Source organism: Pelodiscus sinensis, chromosome 26, assembly GCF_049634645.1.
Source record: "Pelodiscus sinensis isolate JC-2024 chromosome 26, ASM4963464v1, whole genome shotgun sequence".
Taxonomy (NCBI): Eukaryota; Metazoa; Chordata; order Testudines; family Trionychidae; genus Pelodiscus; species Pelodiscus sinensis.
In genome coordinates, this window is record NC_134736.1 from 6,376,244 (window position 1) to 6,403,931 (window position 27,688).

A 27,688-nucleotide genomic window follows, 5' to 3' on the forward strand; every position below is an offset into this window, starting at 1 on the left:
GTCTCTTTTACCCACAGAAGTTGATCCAATAAAATGTATTACATCATCCATCGTACCACCCTCGGGATATGTCTACACTATGCAGCTTTTAGCAACAAGGCTGGCTCAACACAGCCCTCTCACTAAACGATGACACATGTAAATGCTTTTTGTCGGCACTTTTGCCGACAAAATACTTTTGGTCCCAAGTAGCAGGTTTTAGTTTCTTGGCAGGAGAGTGGCCCTGCCAATAAAGCCGCAAGTGCAAATGTAGACACAGCCTGTTTGACACAAAGGTATATTGTTCCCACCCGCAAAAAAAAAAAAAAGTTGTAAGAAGGGTCTTACCTCATCTTTACCTGTGAAAGTTCTTGCTAGAAAGTTTAACAGCTACTGTGCCTTGATGTTCTTGTTCTACGTTTTGCTCCTTGATCTGCCCTTGCAATATTGGAGAGAGAGACACATCTTCAAATATCTTCCCTAGAGAACAAAGATGGATTTTTGTTCCTGCACTGACTGGAATGTTCTGTCAAAAATGTAAAGAATATTATTAGCTACAGATATAATTTTATTTTCATAGATAAACAATGACAGAATGTCATTACGGTTTCATACCACTACCCATCATCACAGAATTGGATTGCCTTCAAGGTAAATCAATAGCAATAACAAAGTCCCTGGTGGACTTCAGAGATGCTCTGGCATGTCTCTCTTTATGGAATCAAACCTCTGACTGGATAGAGTTTTTTTGTCATTTTTCTCTCCAGAGAGACTTAAAGGAACAAAGTTGTGTCAATGTTTGCTATTTTTTTCAGAGCTGAATGTCATACCGGTTAGATTACTTTTTGTGAAACATTAGAAAAAGGGTTAATAGAAATGTTTAGATTTAGGGTCAGATTTTCTTGTTCTTCTGTGTGCAGTTTAATCCTTTGGGCAAACTACCTGAAATCCTGGGAAACCATTTTTCCCTTCGATATTCTTTTAAAATCAACCACTCATTTTATTTTTATTTTTTATGTTGGGAGAAACATTTTTCAGTTTTGTATTTACACCTCTTCCTGCTCAGTCTGAATGAGCACTTCTTAGGAAAAGTCATTTCTTCATCAGCTGCAGTGATAGCTTGCTAGAGGGTGTGGTATTTTCATGCTGACGTCTTTCAAACCATACCTGTCTATAAAGGAGGCAGGGAGATACTAAGCTATGCAATACTCAAAAGTAGTTTCCACAGACTGTTGAGATTTGAAGACTGATTTTTATTCTCTCTCTTCCTTTTAAAGATAATAGGGAAGTTGGATTCAGCTACTGATGGCTAATTGCATTGGAGAATAACAGACTGTGTTATCAAACTCTCGATGCAAAACTTGGATTTACAGATTTCCTTAAAATCAAATAAGCACTTTTTTTCACATGCATGGTGGAAATGCTGCAAAAACTCAAAATGAGTTCTGAATTACTCACCAATCAAAACATCAGTGAAAGTGAAATCGAAGGTTTTAGCATGAGCCAAGGATCTCCATTACCTGGGGAAACTGCTAGCCCCGAAAACTATTCTCAACAGAGCCCATCTTTGCCAGCTTCTGGATTAACCGAATTTAATGTTGTGGGTCCCAAGAGCTGTCATATTCCCCGAGTAAAAACCCAAGTGATGTCTGCTCTCACTGGTAAGAATTAACATTTTTTCACATACTTTCAACTATTTTGTGTTCAGTATTGCATTTCTTTGCAAAGCAATACAGTAAGTTGTTATAAGATTAGTGGATTTTCGGTATGTGCAGTAAAAATGCCAAATGGAGAAATATGATCAGTTTATGTAGTTAGCTTATTTTTTGGTTTTGATGTGGCTCATTCCTAAAGGCAAAAGTACTTCAGTTTCTTGCAGACAGTTGCAGTAATATTCCATGATTTGTTTATCCGTCACATTTACTGCTCACTTATTTATTTTTTAATTATGTTTTGTTCTGCATGTAATAGTAATATAGGTCTTGGTGAATAGTTACAGAATTGCATACCAATATTTATAATGAATTACTGCCTTAACGAAATACTTAAGTTTCAAGGCTGCACCTGGGCAAGTAACTTGATGCCTCATCCAGCATTTTTAATACCTTGGAAGAGAACAATAAAATTAATATCAACTTTGCACTTCTCTAGTACTTTCATCCAGGCTGGCAAAGTGCTTTACAAAAGCATTTAATTAAGCCCTAAAATATCTGCCAGAAGCAAGTATGAGTCTCCCTGCTAGAGCTGTTTGAATACTAAACAACTGACTTGTAAGGACATTTTAATCACAGCTAATCTGTCACCTGCTAAGCATTCAGGCATTTTAAAGGAGTCACAAGTTTTAGCCAAAATCAACAATTCATCCCAAAGCATCTACATGCAACTTTCGTTACCTGATGTTCATTATTCTCCTGCTGAACATATTTCACCCTCTTAAACAAGGAGCAGAAACAAGCCACGTGACCCAAGTCCTTAGCTTGTATAGCCAATTCCCAGGCCACTCCCCATCCCCCGTAGCCTCTGATCTGGTGGCATGTCAAGGGCAGGCAGGAGGTTATTCAGAGCTTACTGAACTCTAGCTATTCTCAGCTAGAGGCAATGGCCAGCCAGAGTAGAGCAGTGATTATAGGATGCACCTGAAAATCTAGTCCTTAAGATAAACTTAGTAGTGCAACCACCAGGTTTTATCAGATATGGCTCCTAATGCCACAGGATCACCTGAGTTACCGACGTCCCTGTCATTCTAGGCCACCATAGTCTTGAGGTTTAATCATGCCTCCTCTTCGGCTTTAGCCTCACATGCACCACAATGAGGTGCCCTTGGAGCCCCAGTAGCATCACCTCTCTCAAATCCCCAGTTTTTAGCAGCCCATGCAGTAAGTCTTGATATAAGAGGGTCATTCTGAACCTAGGCCTTCCATGTGGCACTGTGTTCTCTTTTGATTGGGCCACAAGCCAGAAAAACAATGGACCCTGCATATGGACAAGTATATGTAACAAAATATGATACTTTAAAGATTTTGATAAATGCTGGAGAAATAAGGGTCACTCGAAGGAGGGAAGGGTCCAGCAATGCCTCTCTCGTTGACATCGTTCACCATTGTTACTATTGTCTCTGCCTTTGCTTGCCTCTCCCTCTGCTGCTGCTTGTCACTGCCACTGCTGCCTTTGGGCTGCTTACCACTGTCCTTGCATTGTAACTAGAGGCCTCTTCCTCTAGTTACAATGCTGTGTTCTAAGGTTTCACCATTTAGCCCCGTTTCTGGTGATTTCACTGGGTACAGGGAGCACAATAACAAGTCATTTCCCCTGTATTCAAGATTAAAGTGAACTTTAATTCAAATGAAACCCAAAAGCACTGAGATCATTGATAAGGAAGCATGAAGTATGTTCTACAGCCTTAGCTAAGGGTACGTCTAGACTACCGGGTTTTGTCGACAGAAGTTTTGTTGACAGTATCTGTCGACAAAACTTCTGTCGACAAAGAGCGTCCAGACACATTGAGTTCTGTCGACAAAGCAAGCTGCTTTGTCGACAGAACCCTGTAGTCTAGACGCAACCCTACAGGCAATAACACCTTCTGTCGACAGAACTCTGTCGACAGAAGGTGTTATGCCTCGTAAAATGAGGTATACCAGCGTCGACAAAACTGCTGAGTTCTGTCGACGTTATGTCCACTTTTGTCGACAAAACTCAGTCGTCTAGACACACCCTAAGAGTCAGCATGGTAGAGGTACGTCTCTTTTGTCCTTAAGGTTGCAGGTTCAAACCCACCTGCTGATGATCGGCATCCATCAGCTTTACAGAAAGAAGCCAAAACTGATCACTTTGGCAAAGCAATTATCTCTGCTGATCAGCTAGGTAAAGTAGATTTGTCGATGCAAATATGGCCTGCTCCTGACATCAGCCCCCTGAAGAACAGAGTTCATGCAGACCCTGTTTACAAGTGTACGCTCTCCATTTATGCCTTTAAGTTGTAAGCTCTTCAGTCAGATTTTTATTTTATTGATCGTCTCTCACTTACTGAGAGCACCCCTGAACTGTTAGTTAGAGCATGTTTATCAATACTAAATAAGGGTAATTCCCTGGCTGCTAAATTATTGAAAACTAGCTGGAGTTACCCGGCATTGCTCGGGAAACCCGAGGAACAAGATGTAGAAAAACAGTTGTCCATTATCTTTTTTTTTATGGTAGAAAAGTTGCACTGATTTCTATAGGGATTAAAATATAGGTCCACGTCATCCCGGGGGTGGGGAGGGTGCGACTCTGGGTGGAGGGGAGGTTATACGTGGGAAGAGCAGCCCAGTTTGTGCCCAGGCCTGCAGGTGCTGTGGGGGGCAGGGCAGGTGCCCGAACCGTTGTGCGCATGGGGGTCGGGGCATTGAGTGCTGGCGCAGGGAGAGGGGAAAGGGTCACTTATGTAACCTCGTGGGTGGGAGGGGGTGAGTCCCGGACGGTGCTGGGGGCTGCAGGCGGTGGTCCCTGCAGCGCAGCACGGCAGGTTACTTTTTTATTTTTATAGCTTGAGCTCAGGCCCGATTGGGTCCAAAAGTACTTAAAAACCTTCTCCTGGAGAAAAGGTTATCCCATGCAAAGATTGGTTGTGGTAGCTCTTATAGTGTCCAAGTTATTAGCGCAGAAACTTACAAACATTCTCCTTTATATATTCGATTCATAACTTCAGACTATATAGAACAAAATGGGAATTTTTCCCAGCTAACAAACCACCTGAAACCACGCATCTGAGCATCTCCTATAGGGCAGAACTACCTCCTACTGTCTCTACTGTCTTGTAGATTTTATTTTGTGACCATTTCTTTTTCAAATAACGTATATTGATTTTATTTCTAGACTCTTCACTTAGCACCATTCCTTCTCACAAGCAGTATGTTGGTGTGAGGGTGAAAATGCCAGTGCGGGAGCTGCTCAGAAAAGTCCGGCTTTCCAAAGGGATGGACCCCAGTGACATAGAGGTAAGAATCAGTGGGAATTTGTAGAAGACACTACCCAGGAGTGTAACATGATGGTGAAGTATGTTATATCTCTCCTATCCATGGCTGGTATGCAGTGATACCAGCATGGCATTGCTTCCATCCAACGGAGTCACTCCTTTAGGTGAAGTGGGAAAAGATCTGCAGTTTGGTGCTATACATCTGAAATGCAAACATTACTGAGGGACTGGAATGGAGATTTTCCCAGGATTATGGTAATAAGGATCCTTCTCATCCAAAAGAGATCCCCATGTCCATGCTTGGCAAATTTTTTTATCCGCTGAAAGTTGTTAGTATCAGAACTATTTTGCTGATGTCACATTCTGTGAACTAGTTACATTTTTGTAGTGAATGTTACCATCTCAAAATATATTAATTTTTGTTTATTTGCTTATGTCCTTAGGAAGCACAATCGTTAAGAGCAACTGCAGGCAAAGGATCTTTTGCAACATCAGGTACAGAATACTGCTTGGGAGATTGGAAAGTCCACTTCCTTTAGAATGATGCCCTCTCACAAGCACAAGTACCCAAAGAATTGGGTCACAAGCAATGTTCCTGCTAATCTTTTCCATCCATGTGCTGATTTTTTCCATCTATGTGAGGAATAATTTTTCTATGTGCACCAAAGCATATACAAATGTGCACCACCAGAAGAAACATACAGCCCTGCTGCGGGTGGCATCTGAATCTCTGCTGAACAGCTGCACAAGTACACAACTTACAGGGAACACTGGTCACAAGGCTCCCATTCTCAGAAACTTCCGCTGGCTGCCTATTATTGTAAGGATATAAGGCCAGATTCTTATGTGGAATAAACTGTCATAACTTTTTTTTGATAGAGCTATGCTGACATGATGCTGTTGAAGTTATGGCTCTATATAATTCAAAGTTATATTCTTTAAAAAAACAAATAAAAACCCTCTCTAGACTTTGATCCAGTAAGTTTTATGGAGTGTTTCTCTCCTTCCACTTCCAAAACTCACCCAGCAACAGCTTACTTACTGTCCCTTAAAGCACACCTCATATACATCCACCCTCAAATACATCTATGGAAACTCAAATACACATTAATGTGCACACTTTTGTGTTCTCCAAAGTTCTTGTCAGAACTAGCTTTGTTTCTTATTCTCCATGGTTGCACCAGAATCACTGCAACTCTAGCAAGGGAGCAAATATGAGAGACACACTGCTATGAATGAAGCATGAGGCATTTTCACTCTGATATTTCCTCTCAGCCATGTATCCTGTGGGGAGAAAGATTTAACTGAATATTATATGCATTTTTTATAATGTAAAATGTTTTTTATTTTTATTTCCAATAGCAAGAAGAAGAGCTCACCCATATTCAGAAAAACAGCTTGGACAGGTATGCATGACACCTTTTATTTTGTGTTCTTTGACTCTCCAGGCAAATCACTTGTTAGTTTCTGAGGCAGAACAGGACAGCCGATGACTGAATTTTGCTTTTATTCTTGGTGTTTTAGAAAAAACAATGTCCCGAGCAAGCACTAAAAGGCTTGGAGGACCTTGATATCCTGGTTGAGGTATTGGAAGAAGATTTGAACAAGAGCCACTCTAAGCGAGAGTCTGAGAGTCCTCTGCTAGCTTGCTGCTCGCACAAATTCTCCCCTAATCTTCCGTCCTCTGGGTGGGAAGCTAAAGGCAACAAACAAACAGCTGTCAGTTCACTGGAAAGGAGCCAGAACCTGACCAAATTACAGCCACGCTGCCCATTTCCTGATTGCAACCCACAACTATGTGGTCAGGCAGAGAATTCATATTTGTCCAATTATAAAATAATGCAAAACCTGGGCACTCTGGACACTTCACTTCAGAGTAAAAGCGAGGAAGAGAACAGCTGGCCGATGCAGGATGCTTTTATGAGTCCCCACAGACATTTCCCGGGGCCTTCGGCACAGGACAGATCTTTCTGCCATAATCCATCTGGATACCATCCAGAGGAGTTCATGGAAGTTGGTGTAAACTCCCGGGACTGTGTGGGACATTTGAAGTCAACTTCTGTTTCCTTCGAACAGCAGGACCTTTCTGCCCTCTCTTTCTTCCAGTTCCAACTACACTGGGAGGAAAGTCTCCTGAGAAATATCCCAGTTGACAAGCTGCTTGCACTTGATCAAAATGGGAGCAGGTCTGTGACTGCTATCTACTATATATTTTAAAGAGTTTGTGTGTCTGTGTGTCCATCCATCTGTGAATCCATTTGTTCAAGGACTCCTCCTAAATGGTAAGAACTAGGACCACCAAATTCAGCAGGCAGCTTTCTCTTAACATAACTTAAAGCAAAGTCAGGGTTTGGTTGTGCCAGGACAATGACGTGTGTGTGGAATGAGATTGCTTTCTATTAAAGGGAAGAGAAAGGGTGGGAAAGCAGGGACAGTTATACTCATGAATGATCAAAGGAGGTAGCACACGCCCAAGCCCTGGGAAACAACTGCCAATCAGGGTGCATGGCCCCTGCTGCCCCAAGCCAGCCTGGGGAAAAGAAGGTGGGTGACCTCCACATCTGTTGCTGCCCCCAGGCAAAAGCCAGAGGGTGGTTTGTATGGTCTGGGGCTGGACGTAGGGAGAAGCCAATGGGCACCCTACACAGTCCCGGCTTGGTCCCAGGAAGAAGTAAGTGGGCTGCTGGCTCAGCCCACACTTACCCCCACCCCAGGCCAGCACCGGGGAGAAGCTGGGTAAGTCTTCTAAGATCTAGATCTAGATAGATAGATATCTTGCTTTCTCTTTTCTGAAACCTTGCCAACACTAGGGAGCCAATCCAATTTCAGTCACTGGTGTTATGCAAACCTTTCGGTTTGGTCTACTCCTGAATGAGGTTGACCTAAGGTTGTCACACAGAATGTGAAAAATTCACTCCCTTAGGAGACATAGTTGAGCCAAACTAAGCCGTGGTATAAATGCCAGTTTTCTCTTGAGAGGGGGGATGTACCAAAACAATGGAAAAACATTTGGGATGCTGTCCTGATTTCATCAGTCAGGGTATGTCTACACTACAGACTTTTGTTGGAAAAACGGCCTTTTTTCCGACAAAACTTGAGGAATGTCCACCCTGCAATTCCGTTCTTTTGCAAGAAAACCGAAAGAACAGAGGGTTTTCCAGCATTGGTAATCCTCATTCTATGGGGAAGAAGCCTTTCTGTGAAAGAGCTCTTTCACAAAAAGGCGTGTGTGGATGGGGAAGACCAAGTTCTTTCGGAAGAAGAGGAAATTGCGGAACTACTAACTGTGGTGTGTAACCTATCCTTTAAATCAGCTTCTGTACCTAATGACTGGAGGATAGCTAATGTGATGTCAATGTTTTAAAAGGGCTAGGGGTGATCCTGGCAATTAACTCTAACCTCAGTACTGGGCAAATTGGTTGAAACTATAATAAAGAGTCGAATTGTCAGACACATAGATGAACATAATTTGTAGGGGAAAAGTCAACATGGTTTCTTTATGGATTGCTAAGTGGTTAAAAGTTAGGAAACAAAGGGTAGGAATAAATGTTCAGGTTTCAGAATGGAGAGAGAGTGGTGTCCCTTGGGGGTCTGTACGGGGACCAGTCTTATTCAACATATTCATAAATGATGTGGAGAAAAGGGTGAATAGTAAATTAGCAAAATTTGAAGATGATATTAAACTGCTCAAGTTAAGTCCAAAACAAACTGCAAAGAGCTTCAAAAGGATCTCACAAAACTAGGTGATTGGACAACAAACAGGCACATGAATTTTAATGTTGATAAATGCAAAGTAATGCACATTGGAAAAAATAATTCCAACTATACGTATAAAATTAACTGTTAACAAGAGAGAGACCTTGGAGTCACTGTGGATAGTTCTCTGAAAACATCAGCTCAATGTGCAGCAGCAGTTAAAAAAAAAAGCAAATAGAATGTTAGGAATAATATAAAAAGGGATTGAGAATAAGACAGAGAATATCTTATTGCCTTGATATAAATTTATGGTACGCCCACATCTTGAATACAGCATGCAGATATGTTCACCTCATCTCAAAAGAGATATCTTGCCACTGGAAAAAGTTCAGGAAACATTTCTTCATGCAATGCACAATCAGCCTTCATTACTCCTTGCCATAGGATGTTGTGAAGGCCAGGACTTTATCAGGGTTCAGCAAAGAACTAGATAAATTCATGGAGATTAGGTCCATCAATGGCAATGAGCCAGGACGGGTACAAATGGTGTCCATAGCCTTTTTGTCAGAAGCTGGTAATGTGTGTGGCAGGAAAGGATCACTTGATGAATCCCTGTCCTGTTCATTTCTTCTGGGGCACTTGTCGGAAGACAGGATACCAGGCTAGATGGACCTTCGGTTAGATCCAATATAGCCGTTCTTATGTTCTTACTTTATGCCCCTGAGAAATTGATATGCAATAATAACCCTTCTTAACATTAACAGGCTGTAAATACTCTATGAATAGATACTTTTTTTTATTAACTGGCAATAAAAATGGGTGAAGAGATTACACCAAAACTAAGTGAACTGCTAGTGTGAGGGCAACAGATTTCCAAAGAATCGGGAGTGGCTGCGGTACTGGAACTGATTTGAAGGAAACAAGGTTATTGATCCTATTTCATTAGAACATGTGTTTAAAGAGCAAATGTTTGTTTACCTCTAAAAAAAACAAAAACCAATCAGCCACAACCACTTGATTTCCTTCTCAGCTCAGCCAGTTCAAGATTGCTGATGTAAAACAGATGAGACCTTCTTTAAAAATCACACAAACTCTGGAAGGATCTGACATCCTGATTGTCTTTAAATTCAGCCAAAGGGATCCAAACTCAATCTCGTTTTACAGGATTGCAACATTACATGAAACAAAATGTAGTAAGTGGACCAAGGGCTGCGCCGTAGATTAATCTTGAATACAGCAGGAAAATGATAGAAATTGCTCTTTACCTTTGTTACAATAATTGCACTGCCATTAGTTATAAACTACCCACTCTTGAATTTCTGACATCTTCTGTACTGCTTTTTTTTTACATTCCCCCCAAACACATGCACAAAATGTCCCATGACCAGGAAGTTAAAATCCTCATCCATTCCTATTCATGTGGGACTGAAAGGGCCAGATTCTCAGCTGTAATCTTTAATTGTGTCCACAAAAGGTGCAAAAGCAAGGTTGGGTAGGCTAATAACGATATGCATGTACTAGTCCATTCTAATCTAAAGCATAATTTTACACTGAATACTAGGGGTGTGATTCCATTCCCATCTTGCTTCTGCAGAGAGTTGAATTTCACTCAAGAGAAAAACATGTTGCAGTTGGAATTAGGGACTATCTTTCAGTTTTGACATGGAGGGTTTCTACACCACCCCCACCCCCACCCCGCATGGGAGGATGGGGATATGGGGTGCACACACAACCCCTGGCAGGGTGGAAGTTAGGGGAGATTTTCAGGGAATCTCTGAAATAGAGAGGATGGGAGACAGGTGCACAGGGAGCTTTTGGGATGAAATGGAAGTATGCAACTAGTCTCTGGTATGTACAGTGATCTTCACCTGTACACCTACAATGTTTATGTGCCCGCTCTCACTCCCTCAGTTAATAGAGAATAAAGAATAAATGACTAAAATACTGAACTGTCCCTGAAAAATAATTGTTCCTTTTGCTTTAAGATACCATTCCTCTGGTTCTTTTAGAAACCTCACCCCCATTGGCCGAATGTTCTAATGCATCATGAACCCTGTCCTATTGCAGGCTCCTGCACAAAGCTGTCACTCAAGGAAGGAGAGCACTGGCTTATGGACTTGCATGGAGATTTGCATCTCTAAACAAAATTGATGAGAAGGATGCAGCAAAACGGGTACGGCACTAACAGGGAAAGAAAACCAGGCACTACTTTAGCACATTAAAGGCTCTCTAAGCAATAGCCAAACATTGATTTTATAGTCCTAGCATCCCCATCAGCAAAGTATAACCACTGTCACTTTACAGATGAGGGAAACTGAGGTGCAGCGAGGTGACATGATTGGCACAAGATCACACAGCAAAGCAGTGGTAGAGACAGGAATAGAACCCAGGAGTCCAGGCAATGTACCCCACCACTAGCAGACCACACTTCCTTCCCAGAGCCAGGAATAGACCCTAGAACAGTAGTTCTCTAATTTTATTTTTGCAGACCATTTAAAAATTGCTGAAGGTCTTGATGATCTTTCCAAATGTTGTTTGTATCATTAGCTAACTGTCGTAAAGGCTTTGGATAGAAGTGTTATATTCAAACACAACGGCTATGTCTAGACTGGCATGATTTTCCACAAATGCTTTTAATGGAAAAGTTTTCCGTTAAAAGCGTTTGCGGAAAAGAGCGTCTAGATTGGCACGGACACTTTTCCGCAAAAGCCCTTTTTCGCGATCAGGGCTTTTTTGTGCAAAACAAATCTGAGCTGTCTACACTGGCCCTTTTTCCCGAATGGGAGCAGCATAGTATTTCCGCAAGAAGCACTGATTTCTTACATGAGATCATCAGTGTTCTTGCGGAAATTCAAGCGGCCAGTGTAGACAGCTGGCAAGTTTTTCCGCCAAAGCGATTGCTTTGGCGGAAAAACTTGCCAGACTAGACACAGCCAACTTGTCTGGGCAAATGATTTCTATTACATGTTAGCAGTAGTGTGGGGAGAGTTGCCTCTTCCACTCTGCAGCAGCTACCAAGCTGGGGCTGGGAAGGTGGGGGTGTTTTTCCCCTGCTGCAGCAGCTGAGCTCTGCTGGGCAGGAGATAGAGAGCTCTCTCTCCCCTATGCCATCTGTCAGTGATATGGAGCTGGAAAGGAAAGGGCTTTTCCCTCTCTCCCCCTCTGCAACAGCTGCATCATCTCACTGCCCTTTCCACCTGGCCCTATTCCCCACAATACTACAATCTTCCCTCATATGTGCTTCTTCTCCAGGGTCCAGGTTCCTAATTAGTAGAATCACAACTGTGCAGCTCCACTAATTAGATGTGTGGCCCTTCAAGAAGTCCTGACTCCCAGTGCTCTCCTCTAAATGCTAACCCATGCTGCTTAAAGACTTTTCATTTTCCCACTGTAAATTTTATTTTATTTTATTAGACAGCATTACATCTAGCTGCTGCAAAGAACCAGCACCTGATAGTCAATGATTTGGTTGCTCTGGGAGCCAATGTCAATGAACAGGACAGTTCAGGGAAAACACCACTCCACTTATGTGCAGAGAACGGGTACTTAAGCGTTTTAGAAGTAAGTAAAACTTTAATTAGAGACACAATATAATTACACTATACTATGCACTGGATTTTTCTGTCTGCATTTTGCAAGAGACACATGCATATTCTGCCATGCAAAATGTGAGAAGTCTCTCTGTACATGAGAAATTATGCCACCAGAAATGAACTGGTGTCACTATTATTACTGTTTCATTGTACTGTAGCAGGACCCAGAGGCCACAATCACTAATTACAATCTCTGCATCGTCCTCATCATTTCAGGTTCTGAAAAAATGCAAAGAAAGCGGCATACACGTGGAAGTGGATATAACTGACCATTACGGTAAGAGATGTGATTTTAACTACAGTGAAGCTTACTGTAGACTCCACTGAGGCTCCAAATTCGGCTTTACTCTAGACTAAGTAATTTTAAACCCCAGAAGTTAGGTAGGAAAATTCTGTCAAGTTGGCAATATTTGCCAGCAACATCCCATTTTGTTGATCCTGCTGGGAAAGGGTGAATTCTTCCCATTCACTGACGTTGGTGCTTTACTATGCCACAGGGATTTAAAAAATGTAGAAGTGGTTCTTAACAGGTAGACACTCTAGGGCAGTGTTTCTTAAACTTTTTAAGACCAAGGAACACCAAACAATTTTTTTTATGGGGAACAAGGATTTTTTGTTGAGAAAAAAAAAAGCTGGGGAGAAAAAGGGTCAGGAGGAAAGTTATCGAGGGGGAAAAAGGGTTGCGGGAAAGTTATTGAGGAAAAAAAAAGTCACCTGCCCCTTTAAGGGTGGCCATTTTGAATTCTGTTGTTCTCCGCGGCACATGTCCGACTGTCTCGTGGCACACCTGTGTGCCGTGGAACACAGATTAAGAAACCCTGCTCTAGGGAATAGGTAGACAGCCCTGAGGGAAGAGCCTTGGGAATAGCTAAGCCTGGGAAGAAAGCTTGCATTGAATGTTATCTAATTGTTGGTGGTTTTGTGAAAACCATTATACCCAAGCATTTGGATTTAGTGCCGAGAAAGTGACTGATGTCACACTGGTTCTTCCTATTCAGGTTTAACACCATTTCACTGTGCAGTTGTTGCTCACACGACATTAGCGAGGGAGTCTCAAAAAACCATCATCCACAGTGACATGCGCAAGTTTCTGCAGCTGCGCAAAGATCAAATTCTTGAGGGGATTCATATTTTGTTGCAAATGGGAGCAAGCCCTTGGCTGCAGGTGAGTCTCAATATCAGGTTAAATGACTCATTCACAGTGACGGCGGTGTGTATGTGTCAGAGGGGTGATTTCTCTCCTCAATTTTAGATTCTTTTATTTCATAGGAACCAAAATCATGTCAAACTGCCACTCATTTTGTAAAAATCCAGGGAAGTCAGGAGGTGATGTGTTTCCTCCAACCACATGCTACCAAAAGGAAGGACTTACCTCAGGAAGTAATGCCATTAATTTGGTATAAAGATAATTGCACAGGCTATATAGGCTTAATATCCATAGAGAAAACAAGATAGTTTAAGCTACGTCTATAAGCACAAAGGCTGAAGTTTCAGCTATGCATGGAGGTGGTCCAACCAAAAACGCACAATTTGGGGGAAGGACACGATGGTTGCTTTAATTTACCTTTGTACCCTCCCTATTCTGGGTTATTATGGGGGCTACTCTAATTTACAAAATTCCCCTTCATCACCAGGAATGCTTCCCTTACTGCAAAAGAGTCTCCATCTCCTCCTCTTACCCACACTCAATATCTGGGCTTTAGAAGTCTCCAGTTGAAGGAAGCTGCTGAATTTCATGGCCCTGTAAGCTGCCATAAACATACAGTTATATATAAGAGCTTAATGAAGACAAGGTGTTATTTTACTATTATTTATTCTAACCCATGCCAATGAAATATCAGCACCTCCCAAAGGCCACGCTACAAAAACAGAAAATATTTGAAATGAGGAAGAAGGGTTCTACACTATGTTTTTTCCCGCAAAAACCTCTTCCTCAAAAAGGATTAGAAGATAATATGCAAATGAGAGCACAAGAAATGCTAATGAGTGCTTAATTTGCATTTCCTCTTCCGCAAAAATGATGCAATGTAGACGAAGCCTTAGTGCATCTTGTCAAATTTTTGCCTGGGGTGGGAACCAAGTTTCTCCCCACTGCAAACACTTACTCAGCTGCTTAACTGTCTGCAGAATTGGGTCCAAGGATGAACTCCTGTCCCACTAAAGACAATGGGAGTTTGGCCATTGACTTCAATAGGGTCAGAATTTCACCCTGTCTATTTTTATCTTGCCAAGGACTAAACAACAAACCACTTGTACTTAGAAATAATAATCTTCCTCTGTCCCTCTCAGTCCCTTTTTGACCTCTTCCTTGACTGAATATGCCTCATAAGAGCAGCCTCTTAGCTGCAAAGGTTCCTGGAAAGCTAGCAAGACAATTAATATACTAACAGTGTGAAGCCAATACAAATGATTATTCATTGTATGTGTATGCACAACAGTAAACGTGCCTCCTCAACATTTGTGTTTCTGAGGAAATCAACATGGTGGGGCGCAATAAAAATAATTACAATCCAGATTTTGATGTACCCCATTATTTTTTAATTAAGAGATGACTACACTTGCCATCTTCTGTCCCCTGAAAGTGGCCCCTACACATCAGGACCTGAATGTACCCATAGTGAGGAAATTAGTTTATGGCGATGAGGGAAAATGCTTAACTGTTTTGGATGCTTCATTTGTACAGGGCTGTAGCTTGCTGAATGTACTAAGCGGAGTGACACTTCAATGTTTACAAGAAATTTCTGAGCTTCTTTCCTCTTCATCTTCAAATGGCTTTGGCCATGTTGTTAAAGGTAAATTGTGAGGAAGGCAACTGCACTGCAAAGTTAAGGGCTTCCTACCTCATCAGCAATAGCGTGAAAGCTGTTCATCTGTAGGATGGTATCTGCCCCTCAGCATCTCTGCTTATGGCCCTCTAACTCTCCTGTTCGATTGTCCCCTTACCTCCAAATTTAATAGAACCCTAATCTTAGTGACTTCTCCCCTCAGGCTGGGGGGAGGAGTGTTAAGCTGTGGGTGGGTTAGTGCCCACCCACCTTCCTAAGACTCCAGTAGATTGCATGCCTTTATCCAGAGCCAATGTAGTCAAAGAGAAAGATGCCTACTAATTTCAAAAGACTTTGGATTGGGTCCAGAGTTCTGCACTGAAATCACCTTTGCCTGCAGAGACAAGTCAATGTACACTGTAGAATAAACAAAACAAGATTGCTACAATGGAACTGAATGCTTTGTTTGTTTGTTTGCCTTCTAGGGACATGCCTGTAGGCTCATTATCCCTGTCTTGTGTTCCAGGCTCCGCAGCTGTTGCTGAGGAACAGCCAGAGAACAGACAGTAAAAGTCTTGAATTTGTTAAAGCTTGAACTACTGATGAAAACACCTCCTCAGAGCCCAGGGCTGGATTAGTAGAAATTAGAGGGAAACGCTCCAAAGACATTTTAAAATTCAGGCATCTAACGTTAGGTGCCTGAAATACATGGCTTAGTTTTCCAGAGAGTTAAACACTCTCCACTCCTGGTGAAGCCAGTTCAAGTTCGGGAAGCTCAGAACTCCAAAAATTGGGCCATTACAATATAAGTAATATATTGTAAATGGCGACCATAGATCTCTGGAGTCCAAATCCCTCAATGCCAGTAGAAGATTATTCCCTACCATATGTGTTTAACTTTAAATGTCATGGCATGTGCTCACCTTTGAAAGTCAATGGAAACTCCAAGAATAGGGACATCACATATTTTTAAGGCACGTGCTGAAAATTTTTTACATCTGAGCATGCGTTTTCAGCTAAGGGCAAGTTTTTTATAGATACAATCAGAGTTTATGACAGTAAAAGACTATAATATTTAATTAGTCTGGATCAACGAAATAAAAATTTCTTCCATATAACTTTATATATTTACTCACAATATTAAATGTCATCATTATACCAGGTACTTTTCAGATTAAAACAAATCAAACTGGTTATCACTGAATAATTGGGGATGTTAGGAAATTGGGGATGTTAGTAACTCCTTCCTGAAAACCTCAAATCCTGTCTTCAGAGTTAGTCTCATTTTATTATAAACTCTGATTATGAATTAGCTGGTTTCTATGAAACTTCCTTGTTTGCTTCAACTGGAGCAATATATAACTCAGAAAAGGACTGATCACAGCAGTCAATTCATCTCTTTCTCTCTCTCATTGAAATAAACCGGAGAGTTTTTATTCATGCGTAACCATTGTAGGATCAGGGTTACAGATAACAAGTTATTGTTAATGTGATCTATGTTCTCCTATCTCAGTTATGTCTTTTGCCTTTTGTTCTTAATAAAGGGTTTCATTCCTCTCATTGAATATTTTTGAGTATTAAGCTCTGAGAGCTACAGTTCAATAGATGATGGATCAATCCCATGAAAATAATAATAATTTCAATTAGTTGAATAGTGATAGAGATGTAGCCGTGTTAGTCTGGTGTAGCTGAAACAAAATACAGGTCTATGTAGCACTTTAAAGACTAACAAGATGGTTTATTAGATGATGAGCTTTCGTGGGCCAGTCCCACTTCCTCAGATCATTTTCTTCCATTATTTGATCTGAGGAAGTGGGTCTGGCCCACGAAAGCTCATCATCTAATAAACCATCTTGTTAGTCTTTAAAGTGCTACATAGACCTGTAATTAGTTTAATAGGCTTTGGATGAGGCCTAACTTACCTTTAAATCATCTAAACAATGTTCTTATATCAGGATTTTATTATATTCGGATTTTATTTTACCCCAGAGTGAAGAACAGTCTGGAAAAGAATTAAAAGCTATACACCAGAACTCTTGACTACAGGCAGTCCCCAGGTTACGTACAAGATAGGGACTGTAGGTTTGTTCTTAAGTTGAATCTGTATGTAAGTCGGAACTGGCGTCAGCCGCTGCTGAAACTGATCAGTTTCAACCGCGGCTGAATCTGGATGCCAGTTCTGACTTACATACAGATTCAACTTAAGAAACCCAGGCGTCCCCAAGTCAGCTGCTGCTGAAACTGATCAGCGGCTGATTCCAGGAAGCCTGGGGCAGAGCAACTCTGCCTGGGGCTTCCTGTAGTCAGCGCTGGTCATTTTCAGCAGCGGCTGACTTGGGGACGCCTGAGGCAGAGCAGCTGGGGTGCTGCTGGGTTACTCCAGTAGCGTGGCTCTTCGGCGCTACTGGAGCAACCCAGCAGCAACCCAGCTGCTCTGCCCCAGGCCTCCTGATTCAGCCGCTACTGAAACTGACCAGCAGCGGCTGAATCAGGACGCCTGGGGCAGAGCAGCTGGGGTGCTGCCGGGTTGGTCCAGAGCAGCGCTGCGGGACCAACCCGGCAGCCCCCAGCTGCTCTACCCCAGGGGTAGGCAAGAAAAGCCTGGTCTGCTGGGGGGGAGCACTAGCTGCACCCCCTCCCCCCAAGCAGACCAGGGAGACGGGGGTGGCGGGACCGCGCAAGTTCTCCACGGCTTTGCTCCGTCTCCCTGTTCTGCTGACCTGGGAGACGCGGAGCAAAGCCGCAGAGCACGCGGGTAGCGGGACAGTCCAGGCGCGCCGCGGCTGTCCCACTGCTGGCGTTCTCTGAGGCTTTGCTCCCCATCTCCCTGGTTTGCTGGACAGACCAGGGAGATGGGGAGCAAAGCCGCAGAGCACGCCCGCAGCGGGACAGCCCAAGCGCACATGGGCTGTCCCACTGTGGGCGTGCTCCAAGGCTTTGCTCCCCGTCTCCCTACAGACCAGGGAGACAGAGAGCAAAGCCGCAGAGCACGCCCGCAGCGGGACAGCCCAAGTGAGCCCGGGCTGTCCCGCTGCGGGCGTGCTCCGCGGCTTTGCTCCCCGTTTCCCTGCAGACCAGGGAGACGGAGAGCAAAGCCGCGGAGCACGCCCACAGCGGGACAGCCCAAGCGTGCCCGGGCTGTCCTGCTGCAGGCGTGCTCCAAGGCTTCGCTCCCCATCTCCCTGCAGATCAGGGAGATGGGGAGCAAAGCCGTGGAGCACGCCCGCAGCGGGACAGCCCGGGCGCGCTTGGGCTGTCCCCCTGCGGGCGTGCTCTGCGGCTTTTCTCCTGTCCCCCTGGTCTGCTGGGGGGGTACAGCGGCTTTGCTGGACCCCCCCCAGCAGACCAGGGAGACGAGGAGAAGCTTTTCTCACCCTGGAGGACACGGGTGGCGACCCGCCGCCCGTGAGCTCCGGGGTGAGAAAAGCCCCGTTTGTAAGTGTGGATCCCACATAAGTCGGATCCGCGTAAATCGGGGACTGCCTGTATGTTTAAAATAAATTATTCTGTATAGTCAAACTCCCATTTCAATATATCCCCTAAGTGTTGGATACTGGTTGAGGTCTTCTTTCATAGTTTTACCCAAAATATTTTTTTCCTTAATTTGATTTCTTTTCTGTTTCTTTTCTGATTTCTTTTCTGTTTCTATCCATCTTTACTATTGTTCGCACTTTAATGCTAGCGTGAATGAAGGATGTTAGGGACAGAGAAACCTGAATTTACCAGTGGAATTAGGTTCTTCTAGGGATTTGTAATATTTTGGAATTGTAGTTTGTTTTTAAAACGAAAAGATCATAGCAACTATTTTAAAAACCACTATATACAATAAATAGTCTTGATTTCTTTTATCATATGAATGATAGGATTCAGGAATATTCTGTGTCCCTTTATTAAACTGAGAAATAAGAATTAAGGACTGGATCTAACCCCCACTGAAATCAATGGAAAGACTTTCACTGACTTCAATTGACTTTAAATCCTGGAAGACAAGTTAAAAAGTACAAATGAGAGCAGCATAACAACAAATGAGAGCAGCATAACAACAGAGTGAGATTAGAACGTATGTTAGCAGTCCTTTGTACTGAACTCAAATTACTTGTGGACTTCACAGATGGAAATGTAAAGAGTACAGAATAAAGATGTACAATGAGAACATACTATGGTTTTTATCTCTATGGGATCTATTTATGTCAGGACAGAACTTGTACCATGAACTTTTGATTTGTATCACTTCTTAAATATTATTCTCAAAACTAAATTAACAATTGTACAATGTATATTTTATCGGCTGTATTTCAATTGCATGAAGATTCAGTGAGAATTGTCTAATGTGAACTGAATTATGTTTGACTATTTCTCGCTCAATAAATACTGATTATTTCACATTCATGTACTCACTGCATAACTATTGGTATCAGTGTTGTAATACATTATAAAGTAAAAGACAAGTAGGAACTAGGAAATAAAAGCATTTTATGCACTAACGATCTGCTTAAATTAGGCATTATTTAGAAAGGGGTAATAACATTTGAATGCAAAAATCAAATAGTACTATAGATAAAGAGAAAACAAGCACCTGGATCAGATGTAATGCTTTAAATGCCTTTTGGGTAATTTTTGTATTAGGAGAGAGGATGTTCATTACGGAACTATTGCAGACATGCTATGACTTGAAGAAGGGTAGGATGAACAGCTGCATTCTGTGCACAGAGGCTTTATCTACCTACAGAACAGTGTTGTTATGTACTGGACATATTTGCATTAGGCTTGAACAAAAAAACTGGCAGTATATATAAAAGCAAGGGTGAGCATCATCCCCTTTGATTTACAGAATCCTATAGTAATTTTGAGTCAGTTCATTGGGTGTCTCCTTTCATAGAGATTTCCATTAATTAGAACTGGATTCAGTGTTAATTTCTTTCCTGTAAGAACAATATGTTGTGGTTCTCTAGGGATGTGGTAGAGTAGTCGACTGGTTGATTAACTGATTAGCAAAAGTTTATCAGTTAATGCTATCGACTACATGCATTTAAATGTAGAGTTGCAGCAGCGGACCTACCCTTCCCCCCACTGCTGCCGTTCTGTATTTAAAATACAGTAGAAGCCAGGCAGGCAGACAGCCCAGCTCAGTCTCAGCTTGCACCGGGTCCAGGACCTACCCCCGCTGCGGCTCTGCATTTTAAATGTAGTAAGAACAGGGTGGGCAGGCAGCCCTGCTCAGGCCCAGTTTGAGCTGGTCCAGGATCAAAGTTTGGACTCGGACCCAGTGCGCGCTGGAACTGCCTGCCCACCCAGCTACCTACCCACCTGGCTCTTACTACGTTTAAACTGCCGAGCCGCCGCAGGGGTAGCTCTTGAACCCAGCACATGCCAGGACTGAGCACTTTAACTTCCCTTATCAACTAATCATGCAATTGATAAATATTCTATCGACTACACGATTAGTGAATTATCGGTTTCTGAACATCCCTGCGGAAATTGTAGGAGGAGTCTGCCAGGTTGCCCGAGGTCAGAAACTTGCCCTTCCTCCCTTCTCCTTTTCCACCACTTATTTTTTCACACTTGCTAACTGATCACCATAGGTTGGAAGGATAATAGGTGCCTATATAAGACAAAGCCCCAAATATTGGGACTGTCCCTATAAAATCAGGACATCTGGTCATCCTATCCTATGGACATAGCGCAGGGGTCACTTGTGTCTGTGTGAGAAAGGAACATCAGGGAGGGCCACCCAGAGTGGCAGGGAGGTAGCATGTGAGGGCACCCCATTCGGCAATTAAAATGTTGATGAGGGCACATGAGTGGCTGTGCACCTCCCAAGTGCTACCACAGATCTGCCCCCCCTCCACCCCAGCAGGAGGCGGGATGAAGGGCGCCCTAAGAGTAAGGTGGTGGGGCAGATACTGGCATGGCCTAGGGGATAGGGCATGGTAGCAGGTTCTAGTCCCAGCGCCCCCTCCCTCTCCCCCCAGCAGGAGGCAGGGTAAGGGGCACTCTGAGTGCAGGGCTGGCCTTACCATGAGGCGAACTGAGGCAGCCGCCTCAGGTACCAGACTGTGGGGGCACCACTAGGACCCAGAGTGTAGAAAATTGTGTCTGCTGCTGGTGCATATGTATTCTCTCTGCTCTAGATGCACAGAGATGGTGGAGTGCCATGAGAGGAGTAGAACAGGAAGAAGGCAGAATTGAGACTTTTCAAAATTTTGGCCCGGGTAAAGGGGCGTCATTTGAGCTCCCTGCCTCAGGGGCCAAAATGTTGTGGGCCAACATCGTGCAAAGAGATAAGGCACATTCTTGGCTCCCCAAACAGCTTGCCGTCTTCTTACGACTTTGAGACAAATACTCACAAGTTACGAAACAATTATACAGGAAAGGGAAGTTGAGACGAATCGAGGGATTTCATGGAGGAGCGAGAGGGTGGTTGGCAAACAATAGAGACCTTATTCCAGGCATTAGATTCAGCATGATGGAAGATGCAATCTGGTGAATGAAACCAAGAAATGTCAGAGAAGAGATTCTGACCCCTATTCTCAGCAGCATGCAGCTCTGTTCAGCAACGAAGAAACCAGGCGGTTCCTTGATTTTTTAATCTACAGCAGCTGATTCTCTCCCCGCCATCCATATGGAACTGCTCACTATTTGGGACTAGCCAGAGTGCCATGTGCTCTGGCAAACCCTTTTCCCAGGCTCTTGGCAAAGAGTGTGGGAAGTGGTCATAGCGGAACAGGAACTAGCTATACCAGTGCTATGCCTGCTGGGGAATTCCTCATTGGGGAGATCTGGCAGCTTTCTGCCCCTTTTAAACTCTTCTCAGAAGAGATTCCAGATCCCTGTCTCTGTTTATCCTAAGGAATATTCTACGATTAGAACATCTCTAGTCCAACACTCTTTGATCTGGCAACATCCATGCTCCGGTATGATTTTAGTTATCCAGATATCCAATTATCATGGGTGTGACCAAGTTTCCCATGGTCCCATAAAGTTTTACAGCCACCAGTCCTGGATGTCATTATTCTGTGCTGCCATTCAGCTCTATTGTACTGTCTTCTGAGAGCCTAGTGAGCAGTGGAAGTCTTGGAAATGCTGCTGGACAATATTGACCTCCTGTGGTCCGGCAAATTCTCTGGTTCAGCACTGGTCAGGTCCCAAGCATGCCAGACTAGAGAAGTTCAGCCAATAAAAGGAATATGTTCTGGAAAGCATGCATTGCAATGTATACAAAACAAGTGGCATGCAAAGCACTATGTGACAAGTGACCAGTGCCAAAACAAACAGCATCTCCTTGCCCTAACCAACTACAGTTGAAAAATCCCATATCCTAAATAAACAGCAGCAAAGCAAACATCTAAAAACATTTGATTTTATTTTAACAATTTCCCGACTAGCACAGAGGCTTTACTTTTTTCAGCTCACAGGCAAGTCAGGAAAAAGGAGAAATTACATTACTTTAGCAAACCTTTTGCATAATGGAAAGTCACATTAATGATAACAAAACCTTCTCTTTGACACTTCTAAAATAACAAGCAACAGCTTTCTTTGAGGAGGAACAGTCTACCCATGGATTTCGGTGAGAAGACAGCCCAAGCATAAGCTCCCCCTATTCACTACTTTTCCACCCCAGAGCTAGCTGCACTGGAAGAGGACGGGTGGGATCATCTGCATGGAGAGTAAGAGGAGATAAGTTTCTGACCCAGTGAGCAGCCTGAGATCTAGGCTGAAACCCGTTCTGTTGAAACTGTCTCCCCCATCATCCCTAATATTTGTTTTTTACTTTCTTTGTGATTCAGGAAACTTGGAAACCAAAAGATTCCATTGAAGCAAAGTGTGTTTCTGTGGCTCCACAGAAGGAGCTGGAAGAAATGCACTGGGAATGGAACTGGCTGGCAGGAGGCATTTGGGATGTAATTTCGATTTCCTGAGCAAAGCTGAGACCTCTGAAGGGGGAACAATGCAAATGTTAGGAGGAAAGTCTCTTCTACCCAGAACAGAAAGCAAGTGTCTGGGCTTGAAGGAATGGCTAGGATATGATGGACCTTACTACAATCCCACACACACTCTGTCATGATCCAGTGCTTCCACATAGTTGATAGCCCACTGGCCATTCCCTCCCAAATCTCCCACAAGCCCTCCTTCAAGAATTCCTGAGAAGAGAGACGCTGCCCGGCTTGGTTCCATGGCACTCGAGATCCTGGCCTTTGTGACTAGGCGCTAGGATTCGACATGCAAATGCAAACTAGCTGCCTTAGTTACCAGCAGCTTCTCTGTGCCTTTAGCCGTTTAGGTACCACAGCCTCCCACTGAGATTTTTCCCACCTTTTTTTTTTTAATCACATTCTGAGCTGTGCCTCTAAGGGGGCAGTGGGCAGCAGTGTGGGTCTATCTGGAAGAGAGCTGGGAGCAGTTGCTGAAGAAAAGTGAGGGTGTTTTTACTTTCTAAACTAGGAGTCTCAAATTCAATTTACCTTGGGGCCAGTGCCAGTCCTCAACTCCTCCTACAGATTGGACGTCCCTGGTCCAGCACCCTCAGGACCTGACTGGTCCCAGATGAGGGATTTTGCCAGACCAGAGGAGGTCATAGCTGGCTCCCCTGTTACCTGCTCCTCTCAGCCCCAGACCAGCCGCTGGCCTCCTGGCTGGCTCCCCCTTGACACCAGCCTCACTGCCCTGCCGGTCCCCCAACCTCCTTCCCTACTATGCTGGGCAGCCCCGCTCCCTGTGCTCTGGGGTTCTGGCCTGCCAGGCAGCCCTCTGCAGTACGCTGAGCTCCTGGCCCTGCCTAACGGCCGCATTGGGAATGCAGAGCGCCTGGCCCCACCAGGCAGCCCTGCTGGGTTGTGCCTGGCTGCCTAGTTGCGTTAAACTGGGCAGCCCAGCAGCGGGGAGCCCAGCCGCAAGCCCTCCACTGCGACTCTCTGGTCCTGAAATATCTGTGGTCCCGCCGGATGATGGATGTTGCTGGACCAGGAAGTCCTGGATTATAGAGGTTCAGCTTGTAGTAGGCCCGTGGGCACCCCCTCTGGCAGCAGCTTCAGGAGTGGGGGGTGGGTCTCTGTGCATCTTCCCCCCTCACACACACATCTCCCAGCACCACCTGCCGGCCCATGCACACACCTACATTCCCCTCTCCTGCCTGCCGCCCTCAGGCGATTTAAAACAGCCATCACCAGCAGCACAGCAGGTTATGTCCCTATGGCCTGGGGAAGGTGTGTGCAGAGTCCATAGGCCGCCACATGAACCCCCAGACTGGCCTCGGGTGGCAGAACGAAGCATGCTGCTGCGTCACTCCACTTCTCCATGGCAACCATCACCATGATGAGGGTGGGAGGCTGAGCCCTGCTATTGCCCCGTGCCAGCCTCCGGTAATCCCTAAATCCGCATCTCATGGGGGAGGGAGCAGCTTGGGAGAAGAGGTGCAGTGCGGGGGAGTGGGCAGGGCAGCGGCAGAGCCACGGCTGGGCTTTGGGCAAGGTACAGACACCCCCATCCCAGGGACTCACGTTCCACCAGCAGTGCAGGCCGGATTTACTTTACGTGTCGACCAGCCAGGCAGTACGCAACTACGTACTGATACTCATGATAATAATAAAACATACTTAATTAGAAAATACCGGACATTTATATGTCTGGTATTTTCTCAATTTGTTTCCTGGACAGAAAGCTCAAATACCGGACTGTCCAGTTTAAAACTGGACACCTGGTAACCCTAAATGAATTTGAGTCCACTGTTCTAAACTCTCTGTGATGCCTGAAATATGAAGATTATTTCTTCTTGCCTTGATTTTCCAGTCACCCAATTTGTCCACATTTTCATTTTCTGAGCAAACATTTCCCCCTTTTTCTCCTTTGTTTCAATGGCTATTCTCCTGCACTCACCTTCTGAGTCAGCCATTTGGGATGTGATGTCAGAGATATCATTTCTCAGGAGAGGAGGGTCTTGAAAATATTGTCCAATTTCTCTACCATGAAGGCTCTTTGGCATTTCTCTAGGCCCTGGGTGTCCTACCAGTTCTGAAGCAGTGGCTACTGCAATAATGAACTAGCCACACTCAACCAGCCAAATAGCCACATATGTTGGACACCACGGCCTAGGCCTTGTTTTGGGGTCACTTTGAGGAGAAGTCTGTTTGGGTGGGTCAACTCCAGTCTCTACTTTATGCCTTTGTTTGTCATTCATATACAACTATGAGGATCCTATAAGTCTCCGTGGAACTTTAATTTTTGAAAGCTGGAATGCAATGATGTATCCATAGTAACCACTACATTTCATGTGACAAGATAGCAATATGGGAACCCAGATGCCATTGTCTCCTAGTTGCTGTATGACCTCACCCAAACATTCACTAGGCTCAAAGATCTAAGCACAGAAAAGTATGTGTCACCAATGAATATGAAGTTTTTAATTTTAGGTATCATTCATTGTGAATATGTATATTTTATGGAAACAGCCAGTTCCCACTGCTGCTTACTAATGAGTTGTGTGTGAGCCCTTCTTCACACTGGTGAACACAAGTAACTGTCCTCCAATGGAAAAAAGCAATTTACAAATCTGAGCTTAAACTACACATAGCTGGAAAATTTCTGGAACATCAAAAGAGTGAGACTAAACCACAGTTTTTACACTGCTTTACATACACAATTACATGGAAACTGAGAGTTAAATCTGCCACAGCTCCCTTAACTTAGCCTGTTTGTTTCTACCCATTACACTCAAGGGCTAAAGTTATGCCTGCTGTTCAGATCTCTCTTATATAATACTTTATAAGAAAGGCGGGTATATATACAGATATACATCTTTCCACAGTCTGTGATGAAGTCCCACTTTAAGCAAGCAAGAAATACCTGGCTATGAGTTGTTTGGCTCACATGCTAGGAAGACACTAAAAAACTCAGATTTTGAGATGAACAGAAATTAGACCCATGCACCCTAAAGGCTTTGTAAGTACTTCGGCAACCAGCTGAGGTTGAAAAATCGTTTTCTACTGCCTGCAGGTGTACGTGTTTGAGTCACCAGTAACGTGACCTTTTCATTTCTCTGGAACTGTTACTCACCCATAAAGGCATTCCTTCTACTGATCGAATGCCAGATAATCAGCTTCGCTGGAACCCTGCAATTCTTAGAACTCTCAGCCAGACATGTTGCCGCCTATGCTAAAACACACAGACACAGTTAAAGTCCATCTCAAGTATATTTACATAATAATGGACTTTCATTTCCCTGGTATATGAACTGTTGTGTGAGAAGAATGTTTCTGAAGTTTGCTGATATTATCAGATGCACTTTAGCACAGAAACTCAATGGCAAAACAGTGTACTGTGTATTGTAATTATAATCATGTAGCCATCACAAATGCATGTAGCCTTTACACCTCTGCATGAGCTAACCAGACACACAGGAGTAAAGAGGGCTATGCACCCACTTACAGTACTTCTTTTTCAGAGTAGGTGGGCAGTGAGCTCATAGAACAATGACTCCGCCTCCTCCAATGCCATGGCACACACAACTGAACCAAAAAAATGAGGGAGAGTAGTAATTTAACAGATAACTTCAATCCCAGGAATAGGAGAAGCAAGGAGGGGAGAGAATTGTGAATCGGAGTCATTATGCCATCCAGTGCTATTGTTTAGTGGTGCAACTTACACGCCATCCATGGCTCAGTGCTGTGCATAATGTGACAGTCAAGACCTTAAACTTGTAAATTTGTAAAATATTTAAGCTTCTCCTAAATATTCCATCAGTTAATGTTTGCACTGCAAACAGAGTAGAGTCTAGCAGTAATTGGCCTCCTTTACTAAAGCCAGGGCCCTTGTAAACATTATATGGAAAATATAATTTACATAGTAAAATAATAATGTGTGTCAACATGGCTCAGAGATAGATCTCCATATGTGTCTCTTGAAGAGGCTTTTATCCTACCTGGAGCTATGTGAACAAATTCTCTCCTTTCTTTAGTAATCCTAATTAACCTTTTATATGGAAACTAGACCCTTACAAGCATGCTGACAGTCATTCTGTCTTACAGTTAGAATTACAAATTATTCTTGAACGATAATTCCCAGAAATGTAATAAGAATATTGCAGAAGTCATCTTTCTTTATATTTCACTCACATCACAACCTTACAGACACACTTCATCTTTCAGTTACTTGCCTTAGGGCTTGTCTACACACATCACTTCTACTGTTTTAATTATGCCACTATAATTAAAAGGGTCCTGTCCCCTCTAATGTGGACACAGATATCCATATAATGGTGTTTTTTATTACTAATGTCATATTAATAAAGGGAAGAGAATAAGCTACACCAGTACAAGATATTTTCGTATTAATACAACTATGTCTGTGTTAGAGATTGTGCCCAGTATAACTATTTTGGTTTAAAAAAAATCACACCCTAACCCAAATAGTTAACCCAAAGCAACAACTGTATTAAGAACAGGTCTTAATTATCAGCTCCACAGTTGAATAGAGTGGGCTAGTCCCATCAAAGTTATTTGCTCTACCCATTAAGAGATAAATAGAGCAGGTTTTAAAAATGTAATTAGTTATAGGTTCTCTCTTTTTTGCAATAACATATTGCATGTAAACATCTGTTCTGCTATCCTTTCCAAGGCTGGCCTTACCATGAGGCAAACTGAGGTGGCCACCTCAGGTGCCAAACTGTGAGAGGGCGCCACTAGGACCCAGAGGGTAGAAAATTGTGTCTA

The 27,688-nt window shown here is 43.5% G+C and overlaps 1 protein-coding gene and 1 long non-coding RNA gene across 2 annotated transcripts; one reads left to right on the forward strand and one right to left on the reverse strand.

Annotated features, from left to right (window-relative positions):
- The first annotated feature begins 1,183 nt into the window (after positions 1-1,183).
- LOC102452017 (uncharacterized) lies at positions 1,184-15,882 on the forward strand. Its single transcript, XM_075909675.1, has 11 exons — positions 1,184-1,640; positions 4,831-4,952; positions 5,374-5,425; positions 6,293-6,336; positions 6,455-7,116; positions 10,694-10,799; positions 12,041-12,187; positions 12,436-12,496; positions 13,218-13,384; positions 14,903-15,011; positions 15,470-15,882. The coding sequence occupies exons 1-11, from the start codon at positions 1,391-1,393 to the stop codon at positions 15,481-15,483; spliced, it is 1,734 nt and encodes a 577-aa protein (XP_075765790.1). The 5' UTR covers positions 1,184-1,390; the 3' UTR covers positions 15,484-15,882.
- LOC142820521 (uncharacterized) lies at positions 6,505-26,127 on the reverse strand. Its single transcript, XR_012897744.1, has 3 exons — positions 26,034-26,127; positions 21,332-21,464; positions 6,505-6,626 (listed from the first exon to the last, which is right to left on the reverse strand). It is a non-coding gene; the product is annotated as an uncharacterized LOC142820521 (long non-coding RNA).
- Positions 26,128-27,688: the final 1,561 nt, after the last annotated feature.